The sequence below is a fragment of the Cetorhinus maximus genome, chromosome 1 (genome assembly GCF_964194155.1).
Source record: "Cetorhinus maximus chromosome 1, sCetMax3.hap1.1, whole genome shotgun sequence".
In the NCBI taxonomy this organism is placed as follows: Eukaryota; Metazoa; Chordata; class Chondrichthyes; order Lamniformes; family Cetorhinidae; genus Cetorhinus; species Cetorhinus maximus.
The window spans coordinates 153,476,531-153,490,995 of NC_135879.1; the positions used below are offsets into that span (position 1 = coordinate 153,476,531).

General features: G+C 41.8%; 1 protein-coding gene across 5 annotated transcripts in view; it reads left to right on the forward strand.

Moving 5' to 3' along the window:
• Window positions 1–14,465, forward strand: part of LOC144684510 (calcium uptake protein 3, mitochondrial-like) — a 175,685-nt gene that overhangs the window by 155,525 nt on the left and 5,695 nt on the right. For all 5 annotated transcript variants that reach the window (XM_078548356.1, XM_078548366.1, XM_078548384.1 and 2 more), the window contains one exon: window positions 6,907–6,975. In XM_078548356.1, coding sequence (XP_078404482.1) covers window positions 6,907–6,975 — 69 coding nt within the window. The remainder of the gene's footprint in view (window positions 1–6,906; window positions 6,976–14,465) is intronic.

The following is a 14,465-nucleotide window of genomic DNA, read 5'->3' on the forward strand; positions in this document are numbered from 1 at the left end:
GTGGATGCTCAGTGGTTGATTAAATTCAAGGCTGAGATTGATAAGATTTTTGGATTCTAAGGGACATGAGGTTCAAGCAGGAGAGTGGGATTGAGACCAAAGATTTGCCATGATTTTATTGAATGGCGGAACCGGTTCAAGGGGCCTTATGGCCTACTTCTCCAATTTCTTATGTTCTTATGACAGGTGTGAATGGAGCAGAGCAAGAACAGTATGGAATAAGTCAGCAGAGGAGTTGTGGTGGAGTGGAATGATTGACGAACATTGAAGAGCTTGAAGGTGACAGGGAGATATAATGCACAATGATCACAATCACAGAGAATGTTATTTGCGACTTCAAGCCAAGATAATCTTTATGCTGGGATTGTGGTGTGATCTGGACTTACGCTTGAGAAAAATGGGTACATGGCAACATTTTTAGGATTGCTGAGAAGAAAGGAAGTTTACAGATTGCAAATAATTGGAGAGGACTGACTGACCAAGGGCAAGATTTTTTTTTTAGAGGAATGGTGATGGCAGCATTGAAAGGGAGAGAAGCAGGAGAATTTTGTTTCTGCTCCATTGGGTATGATGTGCTTAGATCAGTATTACTGTAGTGCTGTCAATTCACCTTTAGTGGTAATTCATGGTCATGCATATGTGAATGTAACATTTGATAATACAAACCAGGAAATTGGTTGTATTTATCAACTTCACCCAACCACGCACCATATAAAGCCACCCTGCCTATTATGAGGCTTTAGGAGGGTAAACTGAGTTGCATCATCCTCAATCTACAATTGTTTGCATCAATTAACACCACTCACTCCTGACAGAAGAACAGTATGTCAAGACCGAAAGTATATTGTAAATTGATACTGTAACCCTGGTCTTTGATATCATGGGTGATGCAATATAGTTTGAATTTCGCTTGCTTGGTACACTCTGAAATGTTGCTTCCTAAACTCATACCGCTAATTATCGGTCAGATATTTAGATATATATGTTTATCTCCTGTGACGACTTACCCTGTTCATAAATGATCTCTTCGGATGCTTCACATTAACTTTCATTGCTCATCTTAATGCTTAATTTGAAGTTATTTGCTAAATTCTTGATAGCTGTTTATAAAGCTATTTTGTCATATCTTTTGTTTCCTGCAACTTCCTGTCACATTCATCTATCCTGTTCAAGAAATTTATATTGACCTTCATTACTTAACTTCTGGTCATGTCTATATTTGATCTGCTGTAATATTTGGCATTATAGTTCATTGCTTATTTTGGCACTTTTTTATGGTGAAGCAGCTCTTTGCACACTTACTGCCATATCTGTCTAGTGCTTTCACTTTATTGGGCCTGTAATAATTTTTACTGCTTATCAGTGGGTCCCACTGTGCTCCAAAGAGGATATTATGCTGCTCCCTTGCACATCCACCAAACCTGCATGTCTGCATCATTGAACATTATATCAGTGGTTCAGTAAGCCATCAAGATGCTTCAGATTAGCAATGATGTCAAGCATAATAGTTGCTTCTTCACATTTGTGCTAGATCTCGAGTTAATAGTATTCAGATAGGAACGTAATGGCACGAAATTTGCAGTTGTAATGATGGCGAAACTGTTGGCACTTGTCATCATTACTGTGTAAAACTGACAGCAACTTCTGGTGTCCTTACATGCGCAATTAAACGTGGAGATTCGGAAGTAGCTGTGAATGATACCCTGTTTCCTCCACAGGCTGTGCTGTCACAGTCTTCACAGGTGCGATCAACACAGAATCAGATGAACTTCAACTTTTTATGCACTATTTTCACTGTACAACCTGTTGAAAATGTTAGGCCTTCTTGAATGTGAGTTTTAATGATGTACTAAGTCAATAATACTGCTGACCAACTTCTCAAGCACTGGAAAACTAATTTTCCATGATATTCCACAATAAAAATGCAATTATTTTTAAAATAATTAACTTTTGTTTACTTTTTTAAAGTTTGATATTTCAGCTTCTACTTTAATCCTATGTGTATGTTCCAATCATTAATTTGCTTTCTATAAAATGATTAAAATCTGTGTTATAATGTATGCTGCTTATTTTGTACTTTTTGGTTTGCTGTATGAGAACTCATCAGTCTGATTGGTGGCTCAGCCTATTCACTGAGATCACTGTTCCTAGATTACCTATAGATGATGCCAGATTGAAAGTCGCATTGGCACAGGTGTATTCAGTGCCTGCTAAATTTTTGTGAGCAACTTTCTTCAAGCTCAGTGGTGAGTGCTGTCCCTTTGCTGCTGACCACAAAATTCTGGCAACATCTTCAAGTATGGATGTCAACATAATCAGGTCTTGTAGATATTGTTACAAATGATGCTGTTAAGCTCAAAATTTGTCAAAAATAATAGTAGGGTGACTAATAAAGCTCAATGTTATTTATGTGTAAACGCCATTGCAACTTCAAGTGAAGATAGATGCCTTATGAAATGTGAAAATTGATTTGCTGTCTGAGATTTGCCACTTCACAAAAGCACCTCACTGTCTAGCTCCCCGTTTAAACGCTTTGAGCAGCGTGAGTTTCCTGTCCTTGCACTGTAGATAGGAAGTAAACTCACCACAGAAAGTTAAATGAAGTAATTTCAGGTACCCTTTTAATACTGTGATAAGTCTTAATTACAACCAACCCCTCTGACCCTGAAAATGAGCTATTATAAGTGAAAAGTCTCATTCCTTTAGGTTTTGATTGTTATTAGACAGTTTTTTTAAAGAAATAAACAATTGCTTTTTCTTTGCTTGTGTTTCTCTCTCTTAATCCAATCTTTCTTTCCAACCCTTTAGTTCTCTTTCTGTACCTAATTTTCCACTAAATTCACCCACTCTAACTTATACTTCCTTGTTCAGACCTTGAATTGTTCATTTCACAATCTGATTGGTTAAGGAGATGCACAGCTGCTTGTCCTGTAGAGCATGTCACATTGTTTCCATCTTGCATTAACAGTGACTTGCATAACAAAGTATTAAGGAGATTAAACAGGCAAGGGTAAGTCTAACTAATTGCAGGCACCATTCACTGACTGGTTGCAAGAACTTTTGGGTTTCTCGTACTGAAAATTTTAGAAAACGTTGCTGCCATCTACTGGGGAATGCTAGATTAAAATGTCTATCAATATCATAACGAGTTTTTTCTCTAAAAAAAGTATTTGAATAGCTTATGCCTTCTTGGGCTTGTAGCACATGGGTATGTTTTGTATTCCTGGGAATTGCATTTTTCTTTTATCTTATTGCTGTTGTTCAGAACATGAACTTTAAGAATTGCTCTGTGCTCCACTGTCCCTTGACACTCCTAGCTATTTTGATGCCTTTGTTTCTGAGCATTTTAAAATTATTTTAAACTTTTTCATGTAGATTCAGTTTCCCCTCCCAAGATGTAATGGTGCAAGACAGTAAGAGCCATGATTTTTCTTTAGTGCCTTTGAATTAGACTGGCATTTCAAAAGTCCCAAGAACCTTCAGTGGTTTGTCACTGTTATAAGGGAAAATTTTTGTATTGTCTGGTTTGCAAGAATGGGGCAGTCCTGTTGAGTTTTTTGTCTCCCATGACATTGACACATGCTCCTGTATCTGTGAGGGCATCTATGTCTGAGCAGCCAATGGTCATTGTCACATGTGGCTGTTTATTGTGTCTGAAAGAGCACAAAAGTATATTTATGCTCATCCAGCTCTACCTTGGCTACATTCTCTTGCTCTTTTATTATGCCTTGTGTACGTGACACACTTCAGGTGGTATTGGTCTTAACAGTTGATTTTGCTGATGAGCAACAAACACGAACAAAGTGGTTGGGTTTTCCACAAGCTTTACACTGTTTGCCAGTAGCAGGACATTATGTCCGGTGTGGCTAAGTACCACCACAATGGAAACATTCTTTGGACAAGTCGCAACTCTGTAAGACTGCTGTTGTTGCTTTGCAGGTGGTTTCCTGGCACGTGAATGATGAACAGTGTTCACAGGAGTTGAACTTGGAGTGTGGTAGTTAATGTTAGCAACCTCAACTTCAGTAGCTCTAGACTCTGAAAGCAATAGTGTTCTTGCTAACACCAGCAGCTCTGACAGTTTTCTGTCTTTCTCGAGTTCTTTTCGGCATAGTTGACTAGCGAGACAATCTTCGATTGTTTGCATTTTGATTTGCCATCTTACGTGTTCAACATCACCGAAGTCACATTTCATTGGTAGTTGCCTCAATCGCGTGCAATATTGGTCATTTGTCTCATTTACTTCTTGCTTGGTTCATTGAAAGATAAATGTATTTTCTATTTCTCTTGGGTATGAAATAGGTTGTAAGTGTATTTTTTGCTGAGTCATAGTCATTTTGCTCAGGTGTAAGTGTCTCAAAAGTGTCTTCCAGCTCTTCACCTCCATAATGGAGAAGTGAGGCCTTTTCACTTTTGTCATCTGTGCTTGCAATATCTGCCATCGTGCCTCTGAAATGTCGCAGCCATTTTTGCCGATGTGGAAATACAGATGATGGCTTCAAATACACTTCCAAAGGCGATAGATTGGGCATAGACAATGCCTTGCTGATCAGCAATGTCGTGATAGTTTGTGATCAAGGATCCGGGATTGCGTTCCTTCCAAAGGAAAACTTCACTGTAATGATTCAAGATTTTTTTTTGATTGGATGGCTATTTTGGCAAGATCAGTGTCTGTGTACACCGCATGCAGGCCTTCCTGTTGCTAATCACGTGCTGTAGTGCCTCCTCTGTGTGCCTAACAACAGGCTGAATGTGTCCCCTAAATCCCCAACATAAAATGTTGTCTTCAAATGTTGTCCTGGCGAGCGCTGAACAACGTTACTGTGTACTCACCTCCGGGTTCCCCTTAAAGTGCAGGCTGCTGAGTGCAGACCTTTTATGTGCTGTTGCGAAACACGTCGCCGTACTTTCCCGCTGACGTGGATGGATGATCCAGCGGCGGTGGGGGGGGTTGGCGGGGGGGGGACGATTCCGGCAGGCTGGTCTGCTAATGTATTGCAATGAAATTTCCAACATCCAATGGCAGGAAACCAGCCCGCCATCGGCAGGCTGAGCGGACAATCACGAACTAGTTCCCCGCCGTCATAAAACCGATCACGCCATATTGTCTGCTCATGTCACCGATCACATCTGACACAAGCACGGAAAATTCTGCCCAATGAGTTTGCGATCTTAAAGAACTCGGTCAGACTAAGTTCAATTTCAGCCCAGCAGACTTATGCATCATATATCATACAATATAACGTAATGTCATTATAAATTTGACTATATAATATAATTTGACTGGCAAATGAAAAAATATCTTGTCATGTCTCTCATTAGCGTTTCACACTATTATTCACTTTAAAGGCATTATTAATCTATGTTCAAATGAGACAGCTGTTTTGTATAGAGTAATGCCCCACAAACTGCAATGAGATGAATGACCAGTTTATCTGTTTTTGGCAGTTGAAGAAGGGTTATTGCCAGATTGCTTTGCTCTTCTAAGTAACTGGCATGGAATCTTTAACATTCATCTGAGATAATGGGCTGAATATTTAGACCCGTAATAGGGGTGAGCGGGCACAGAATTTCATGAAATTAAGCAACTGGTGCTCGAGTTTAACATCCCATCTAAAGGCTGGCACCTCTGACTGCAGCGGTTCAAGAAGGCAGCTCACCACCACCTTCTCAAGGGCAATTAGGAATGGGCAATAAATGCTGGCCTAGCCAGTGACGCCCACATCCCATAAACGAATTTAAAAAATGCACCATTCCCTCTGTACTATGACGGCCAGAAATCTCAGTATAAAATCAATAGAAATTCTGTGGACAAGTGTAAGTGTAATGAATGGCACCTCAGACCTCAAAATCTGGATGAATATATAATGCATTATACATTACGTAGAATAATGCTCCTGTTCTAAATTGTATATTTTGTAAACTTGTCTCAAACAAGGTTGTTGGAGATCTATTGTCAAGGTAAATGTCTTAATTCTAACAAATGTCAATAGTTATCTGTCTGATACTACAATCAAATTTGTGAAGAGTTTCATTTAATACAATATTATATCTGCAATGTGGAACATTTGGTTTTAAAAACAATTACTAATTGTTAGTAAAAATACTTATAGATCCCTGCTAATTATATTGCATGGGTTCATATGATTATGAAGAGTTAACCAAGCAGCTACCTATTGGTCCAATGATAAGGGTGTGATATTTGCCTACTCCAGAGAATTAGAGTCTGTCCATTGCTCTGATCGAATGAAATTGACCTAAAACTTGACTATAGCTGCCAATCGGTGTTTAATTGTTTGATTTGAAACAAGTTTAAAAGAAAATTGGATAGTAACTGGACATACATTGACCAATTTAAAGAAGCTATTCAAAGTCAGTGGTTAACAAATATAATCTAGTACCAGAAAGTTTTACTGTTAAATATTGTCATACACTGAAGACCTCAAGGATATAACATAAAACTCAACGTGCTAAAAGCTCTTTTATTGTCTATAATGCTTTAAGTATCACAACTTGGTATCAGTGACCATAGTAAAAGTAGTTGTTACTTAATATGTTGCACAGACTTTGAATCATACTAAACACAGCACAGTTGTTGGGTTTGCTCCTGTACGAGTAAAATGCAATTTCAAGAGGTGATTTACATTGTGTTTTTATTTAAAGAATGAGGAAATAAAATAAACTTGCTTATACATTTATTTCACAAACTCAAATTACATCAAAATAAGATACATCAATTTTTACTAATGCTGACTTTTGCTGGTTGAATATTTACTGCTAAGTCAGCAACAAAGATAAAGTATATATAACTTTTCAGGTATTTTAAGTCAAAGCTCATTAAAGCTACAAATTGTCTACTACTTAATGGCACCGTCTCTTCTGCTGTTTCTACCTTGCATCCAACAGGGCTACAAGTCTACACAGGGATATCCCAGTTTCAGAGTCTGTCTAAAGAAAGAGTTCGTCAGCAGATAAGTATGTTGAATCTATAATTTGCTTCTCATTAAAAAGGTACTGGTATGGCTTGTTGAGAATAAATGCTGTTTTCTGTTATTTAAACACTTACCATTGACACTTGTAATTTCATCACAGATTTTTTGCTCAATAACACTTTGTGACCATAATCACATTGAGCATTAGGAACAGAAATGGTGCTTCCTATTCTTCCGCAAATGAGGCATGCTTCCTACGTAGATAACATAAGACTTAGATAAGACATTTAAATTGTGGCAAAGGAGCAGAAGTTATGACCCTGTTCAAACTGAAATGCTACCAGTTTGAGAAAAAGCAATCAACAATTTTAGCTGCTATGTTACCAGACGTTTGTTTCAAAAACATTTTTGCAATTAATTTATGAGCTCATTTTACTTAACCTAATGAGTAGTAACAAAAATAAATTGTTTCCCCAAACTCCTGTGCTCAGCTTAAAAGTAACTATTTTTGTATTGACTCATGGGATGTGGGACTGGCAAGGCCAGCATTTACTGCCCATCCCTAGCTGCTGTTGAGAAGTCGGAGGTGTGTAGCCATCTTGAACTACTGCAGTCCATATGGTGTAGGTACACTCATAGTGCTTTCAGGGAGGGAGTTCCAGGATTTTAACCCAGCGACAATAAAGGAACAGGAGTATTGCCAAAACAGGTTGGTGTGTGGTTTGGACGGGAACTTGCAGGTGGTGTTGATCTCATGCATCTGCTGCCCTTGTTCTTTCTGGTGTAACGGCCAGAGTCTTGGAAGACCAGTAATACATAAAGATAACTCTATATCTATACTTATCTATACATGTGTTTCATTGACAAACACTATGAAAACATTCCTTTGGAGATTCATAACCTTGGAAAATTAAGCTGCACAGAGGTAGTTGTTATTTCTATCTGCATTGTTGCCTTGTGATGTCAATAGGTAGCCCTCTAATAAGATTCCCAATATTAATCTAATCATTGGCCTGTAACTCTCACTGTAAGTTAGAAATAAGGTTAGAGTTTCCACTTTGGGTGCAACAAATTGCTCTCATTTTGAAATTCTTCCCCCCCCTCCACCTCACCCCACAAGTTCCTAGTCAAATTCATTTGCATAGTGCCGAACACAAAATCTGACATGAGCCAGTGCAAATGGGAGTGTTTGAATTTATTTTTTTAACACTCTTTGCACATTTAAAAGTGGTAACTTGTTTCAGTTTGACTAATACAGCTGAAAGTGAGTTTATCTCAAAAAAAGCATTTTGAATCCCAGTGTCTGATTTACTGAAAATTACTTAAAAATATACAGAACCTTTTGCTAGTTAAATTGGAGTACAATAGTCAGTGTCTTAGTAAGTGTTTTTTAGAAATCAAAAATTTTTAAAAGGTTCCTGTTAGTGTTGCACCCAAATGTTCCAGCTTAATTTTCAGAGCCTCCTCAAAGGCCTGAAAAGAGGTGTAATTAATGGAAATTTACCAATGGTGATTAATTCATTCTGGAGCCATAGCCAGCTTTATGGGTACATGCAGATTGTAACACAATATTTTTTAAACTAGCATAAAGGGTTGCAGAAATTCGAGTTGCACATGTAATTTGCATTTAAAGTTCTGTGATCTTTTACCTGATTACACTGATTCCAGGTGAAATGTGGTGATTTTTTTTTTTGCAAAAATATACTTTATTCATAAAATATCTTCAACCACATACCAAACCATTTCAAAAACACCATTTCAAGGGTACAATCCGGTTCAACTTTTACAAAATGTATCACCAGGTGCATCAGTACAACCAATATTACAATCATTTACAGCCTTTCATTTTGAGCTGTACAGCCCGAGGGGATTTAAACAGTTCCCAGCCCCTCGGTGCACTGTGGCAGAAAGGTCTTAGACAGCGACCCTTCCCCATTGCGCCTTTGCGGCAGCTGCCCCAAGCTTTAGTGCGTCCCTCAGCACGTAGTCCTGGACTTTGGATTGTGCCAGTCCGCAACACTCGGTCGGGGACAACTCTTTGTGCTGGAAGACCAACAAGTTTCGGGCAGACCAAAGCGCGTCTTTCACCAAGTTGATGATCCTCCAGCTGCAGTTGATGTTTGTCTCGGTCTGTGTCCCTGGGAACAGCCCATAGAGCACAGAGTCCTGTGTCACAGAACTGCTCAGGATGAACCTCGACAGCAACCACTGCATCTCTCTCCAGACCTTCTTTGCAAAGGCACAATCCACAAGGAGGTGAACAACGGTCTCTTCCCCACCACAGCCACCTCGAGGGCAACGTGCAGAGGGGGTGAGACTCCTGGCGTGTAGGAAGGATCTGACGGGGAGGGCCTTTCTCACCACCAGCCAAGCCACGTCTTGGTGCTTGTTGGAAAGTTCTGGCGATGAGGCATTCTGCCAAATGACTTTGACAGTCTGCTAGGGGAACCATCCCACAGGGTCCACCCTCTCCTTTTCCCTCAGGGCCTCTAAGACGTTACGTGCTGACCACTGCCTGATGGACTTGTGGTCAAAGGTGTTTTTCTGCATAAATTTTTCCACCAGGGACAGGTGGTACGGCACGGTCCAATTACTTGGAGCGTTCCGCGGCAGCGTGGCCAGACCCATCCTTCACAACACCGGGGACAGGTAGAACCTCAGCACATAGTGACACTTGGTGTTTGCGTACTGAGGGTCTACGCACCGCTTGATGCAGCCACACACAAAGGTGGCCATCAGTATGAGGGCGATGTTGGGCACGTTTTTTCCCCTTTATCTAGAGGCTTGTACATCGCGTCCCTGCGGACACGATCCATTTTTGACCTCCAGATAAAGCGGAAGATGGCTCGAGTGATCGCCACCACGCAGGAGTGTGGAATGGGCCAGACCTGTGCCACGCACAGCAACAGCGAGAGTGCCTCACACCTGATGACCAGGTTCTTACCCGCAATGGAGAGGGAGCGTCGCTCCCACATGCCCAGTTTCCTTTTCACCATAGATACTCGCTCCTTCCAGTTTCTAACGCATGCCCTGGTCCCTCCGAACCATATCCCCAGCACCTTCAGGCCGTCAGCCCTGACAGTGAAGGGGACAAAGGATCGGTCAGCCCAGTTCCCAAAGAACATGGCCTCGCTCTTCCCACGATTTACCTTGGCTCCCGAGGCCAGTTCAAACTGAAATGTGGTGATAAAACAATGCAACTGAGTGCAAACACCAAGCCACATTATTTAAAAAATGCTTTGGAGTCTTCAGCATCCAGTTGTAAGTCCCCCATCAGGGTGGGACTAATATATGTATCGCTAAGACCATCTACTCTTTTGTTTCTAGCTACTACTGTTTTGCACATTAACTCTGTTTCACAGAATCTCACAGTGCAGAAGAGGCTGTTTGGCCCATCGAGTCTGCAGCAACACGTGAGAAACACCTGACCTACCTACCTAATCCTATTTACCCGCACTTGGCCCATAGCCTTGAATGTTATGACATGCCAAGTGCTCATCCAGGTATTTTTTAAAGGATGTGAGGCAACCTGCCTCCACCACCCTCCCAGGCAGCGCATTCCAGACCGTCATCACCCTCTGGGTAAAAAGGTTTTTCCTTACGTCCCCCCTAAACCTCCTGCCCCTCACCTTGAACTTATGTCCCCTTGTGACTGACCCTTCAACTAAGGGGAACAGCTGCTCCCTATCCACCCTGTCCATGCCCCTCATAATCTTGTACACCTCGATCAGGTCGCCCCTCAGTCTTCTCTGCTCCAACGAAAACAACCCGAGTCTATCCAACCTCTCTTCATAACTTAAATGGTTCATCCCAGGCAACATCCTGGTGAATGTCCTCTGCACCCCTTCCAGTGCAATCACATCCTTCCTATAATGTGGCGACCAGAACTGCACACAGTACTCCAGCTGTGGCCTTAGCAAGGTTCTATACAACTCCAACATGACTTCCCTACTTTTGTAATCTATGCCTCGATTGATAAAGGCAAGTGTCCCATATGCCTTTTTCACCACCGCATTAACATGCCCCTCCGCCTTCAGAGATGTATGGACGCACAAGCCAAGGTCCCTTTGTTCCTCAGAACTTCCTAGTGTCATGCCGTTCATTGAATACTTCCTTGTCAAATTACTCCTTCCAAAGTGTATCACCTCACACTTTTCAGGGTTAAATTCCATCTGCCACTTATCTGCCCATTTGACCATCCCGTCTATATCTTCCTGTAGCCCAAGACACTCAACCTCACTGTTAACCACCCGGCCAATCTTTGTGTCATCCGCAAACTTACTAATCCTACCCCCCACATAGTCATCTATGTCATTTATATAAATGACAAATAATAGGGGACCCATCACAGATCCCTGTGGTATGCCACTGGACACTGGCTTCCAGTCACTAAAGCATCCTTCTGTCATCACCCTCTTTCTCCTACAACTAAGCCAATTTTGAATCCACTTTATCAAATTGCCCTGTATCCCATGTGCATTTGCCTTCTTTATAAGTCTGCCATGTGAGACCTTGTCAAAGGCTTTGCTGAAATCCATATAAACTACATCAACTCCACTACCTTCATCTACGCACCTGGTCACCTCCTCAAAAAATTCAATCAAGTTTGTTAGGCATGACCTCCCTCTGACAAAGCCATGCTGACTATCCCTGATCAAACCTTGCCTCTCCAAGTGGAGATAGATTCTCTCCTTCAGAATTTTTTCCAATAGTTTCCCTACCACTGACGTGAGACTCACTGGCCTGTAGTTCCCTGGCTTATCTCTACAACCCTTCTTAAATAGTGGAACCACATTAACTGTTCTCCAGTCCTCTGGCACCACCCCCATAGCCAGAGAGGTATTAAAAATTCGGGTCAGAGCCCGTGCGATCTCATCCCTTGCTTCCCTCAGCACTCTGGGACACAAATCATACGGACCTGGAGATTTGTCCACTTTTAAGCCTGCCAACACCTCCAATACCTTGTCACTCCCAATACTTATTTGCTCAAGAACCTTGCAGTCTCTCTTCCGGAGTTCGATACCTTCATCCTCATTCTCTTGGGTGAAGACGGATGTGAAGTATTCATTCAACACTCTACCGATGTCCTCTGGCTCCACCCATAGATTGCCCCCTTGGTTCCTAATGGGCCGTACTATTTCCCTGGTTATCCTCTTCCCATTGATATATTTATAGAATATCTTGGGATTTTCCATACTTTTACCAGCTGGAGCTTTCTCATATCCCCTCTTTGCTCTCCTAATTGCTTTCTTAAGCTCCACCCTACACTTTCTGTACTCCGCTAATGCTTCCCTTGCACTTGCATCTCTCCTTTAATTTATTTGTATAAAAACTTACTATTAATTTCAATTCCCCGACCTAACTCCCAGCGGATGCTTGAGATCAGGTACTCTCTATATTCTCTGCTGCCTTTCTGCGTTCTCTACTGTTCTCTTATTCTGCAACATTGCCATTCCCAAGACCTGCTTGTTGCAGAGACATCTGCCTCCTGGATTCTTGCAGCCTCTTCAGGCAGCCTGTATATTCTCTGATGCTTAATTTTGCAGTGTAGGTATTGCATGTAGTCTTCCTACAGCCATTTCAGGCTTCACCAACTTCTCATGCCCACTTCTTAGCCTGAAGCAATTGCAGAAATCTGTCAGTTTTACTATCCTCTGCCAGTTTTCTCAAGTATAAATAATCTTTTGCAGTTCAGACCTTTTTGGACACATGTATGAATGATCATTTTAATCTCTCTAAATAACTAATACACTATTCAAATGACATCCTTTATGATACACTTTGGCTATTACTCTAATCAATCTTTCTGTTGCCATAAAACCATCTCCCGCATCAAAAATAACCTCTTAATCTGCAGTTTTAATGAAATCAACTGATATACCAGGTCAAGTATCCTTTATCTGTAAATCCAAAAACAGAACACATCCCAAAGCACTTTTTTTGAAACTCATCGACCTTTAGCCCGGGAAGTCTCTGACCTGAGCCAACAAGAACCTCGCTGAACACGCCCGACCTTTAGCACGGGAAGTTTCTGACCTGAGCCAATACTACCTGAGCTGACACGAACCTCGCCGACCACACCTGACACGCCCGTGGGAAGTCTAGTTTTTTGCCTGCACTGTTTACTTTGCAAACCCTCTCTTAAAAGTAGAATCATAGATGGCACCACGGATGGGAACTTATTACAGGTACCCTGTATTTATTATTCAGTGGCACATCTTACTTTTCTAGCCATTTTATTCACTTTAGACTATAGTTAGCCTCGGCTTTCGCCATTGTAATGTAAATAGGCCTAAGCCTGTATGCGGTATCTGAAAAACAAAATTATCTGAAATCCAAAACGCAATCGGTCCCAAGGGTTTCGTATGAAAGATACTCAAACTGTATTGTCACAGTTATGAGGTTTGTAAGATTGTTACATTTTGTAACTATGTGTTTAATTTAAAGTAAAAACAGAGTGAGCCATGTGACCTATTCTGAAGTCTGCTTAACAACAAGCCTGAAGTGGTTATAGATCAAAGGGTGGCCCAGATTGTGTTACTGGGGTAATGGAGTAAGGTGTTCATGGTTGGACACAATGGAAACAGTCTCTGAGTTCACAGTGAGTAGTCTCTGAGTCTCCCAAAGCCCCTGAAAGGTGTTGTAAGTATCAGGTTCTAAACAGCTGTGTTTTAAACTGTCTATTTTAGTTCTAAAATTAAGAGAATTGGACTGTCCAGGATAGCTAATTAGCTATTAGTTTCCCAGATGCGCCTGCGAAAGCAAGGAGAGATAACTAGTGCATGGCAGTGGCCTGTGAAACAGGACACATCACTCACAGCATGGTTGTCTGATGGATATTCCACTGCTGGACCCTCACTTGGTAGAGCATCGCCGACCTCACCGTCAGCACAAGAACAGTCCAGATCCTCACGGGCCAGCTGCATGGCTCTGTTTTCAAAGTCTGTGAGGACCTTGGTTTCAGGCATTCCTCCAGCAGACTACGATCTCTCCCTGTTGTTATGTGCCAGCTTGTCCTGCGTGAATAGAGATGGAGAGAGCCCCTGCCAGGCCAGATGATAAGTATGCCAGGCATGTGTGGGTGGTGAGTGGTTCCATGGACAGGATGAGCACAGTGAAGGTGTTCATGTGAGAGTGAATGGTTATGTCTCTTGAACTGGCAGTGAGTGAGATCCCTGTGGATGTGTGATGGGTTTGTGAGTGTGTGAGTTGAGAGTGATGAGAAGAGGGACTTACCCTTGCAGAACAAAGGAGATCATTCATCCTTTTTCGCCACTGGGTGGCTGTCCTCTTTTGTAGGGTGTTGGTGCTGACCACCACTGCCACTGCGTCCCATGCTGGATTTGTGATTATGCTGCCCATCCCACGGCCAGTGCAGGGTACAAGTCATCACTGCGGGCCTCCGCGGCGTCCAAAAGGTGCTTGAGAGATGGGTCTTGAAACTTGGGGGCTGCAGACTTCTTGCCTTTCAGGGCCATGTCTTCTGTGCAGCACCCCTGGGCTGGAAGCACTGAGACGTGTGTTCGCAGCTGC